Source organism: Bison bison, unplaced genomic scaffold, assembly GCF_000754665.1.
Source record: "Bison bison bison isolate TAMUID 2011002044 unplaced genomic scaffold, Bison_UMD1.0 scf7180017848936, whole genome shotgun sequence".
Classification (NCBI taxonomy): Eukaryota; Metazoa; Chordata; class Mammalia; order Artiodactyla; family Bovidae; genus Bison; species Bison bison.
Genome location: NW_011479509.1, coordinates 59422 through 59668, shown reverse-complemented (window position 1 = coordinate 59668; position 247 = coordinate 59422). Strand labels below are relative to the sequence as shown.

General features: G+C 68.4%; 1 protein-coding gene across 1 annotated transcript in view; it reads left to right on the top strand.

Annotated features, from left to right (window-relative positions):
* The window catches only part of TBL3 (transducin (beta)-like 3), a 6246-nt gene that overhangs the window by 2592 nt on the left and 3407 nt on the right, over window positions 1-247 (top strand). The window contains 1 exon segment of the mRNA XM_010846210.1: window positions 50-225. Coding sequence (XP_010844512.1) covers window positions 50-225 — 176 coding nt within the window.

Sequence of the window (247 nt, the reverse complement as noted above, 5' to 3'; positions counted from 1 at the left end):
GTCACTGCCAGGGCGACACAGCTCACAGCTCCGCCCCGCCTGCCCACAGCCTGGTGGCCTTCCACCCGGACCCCGCTCGCCTTCTGCTCTTCTCCTCGGCCGCAGACACCAGCATCCGCGTGTGGTCGCTGCAGGAGCGGTCGTGCCTGGCCGTGCTGACTGCCCACTACAGTACTGTCACGTCTCTGACCTTCAGCGCCGATGGCCACACCATGCTCAGGTCAGAGCCCAGCGCCCCGGCCTTGGC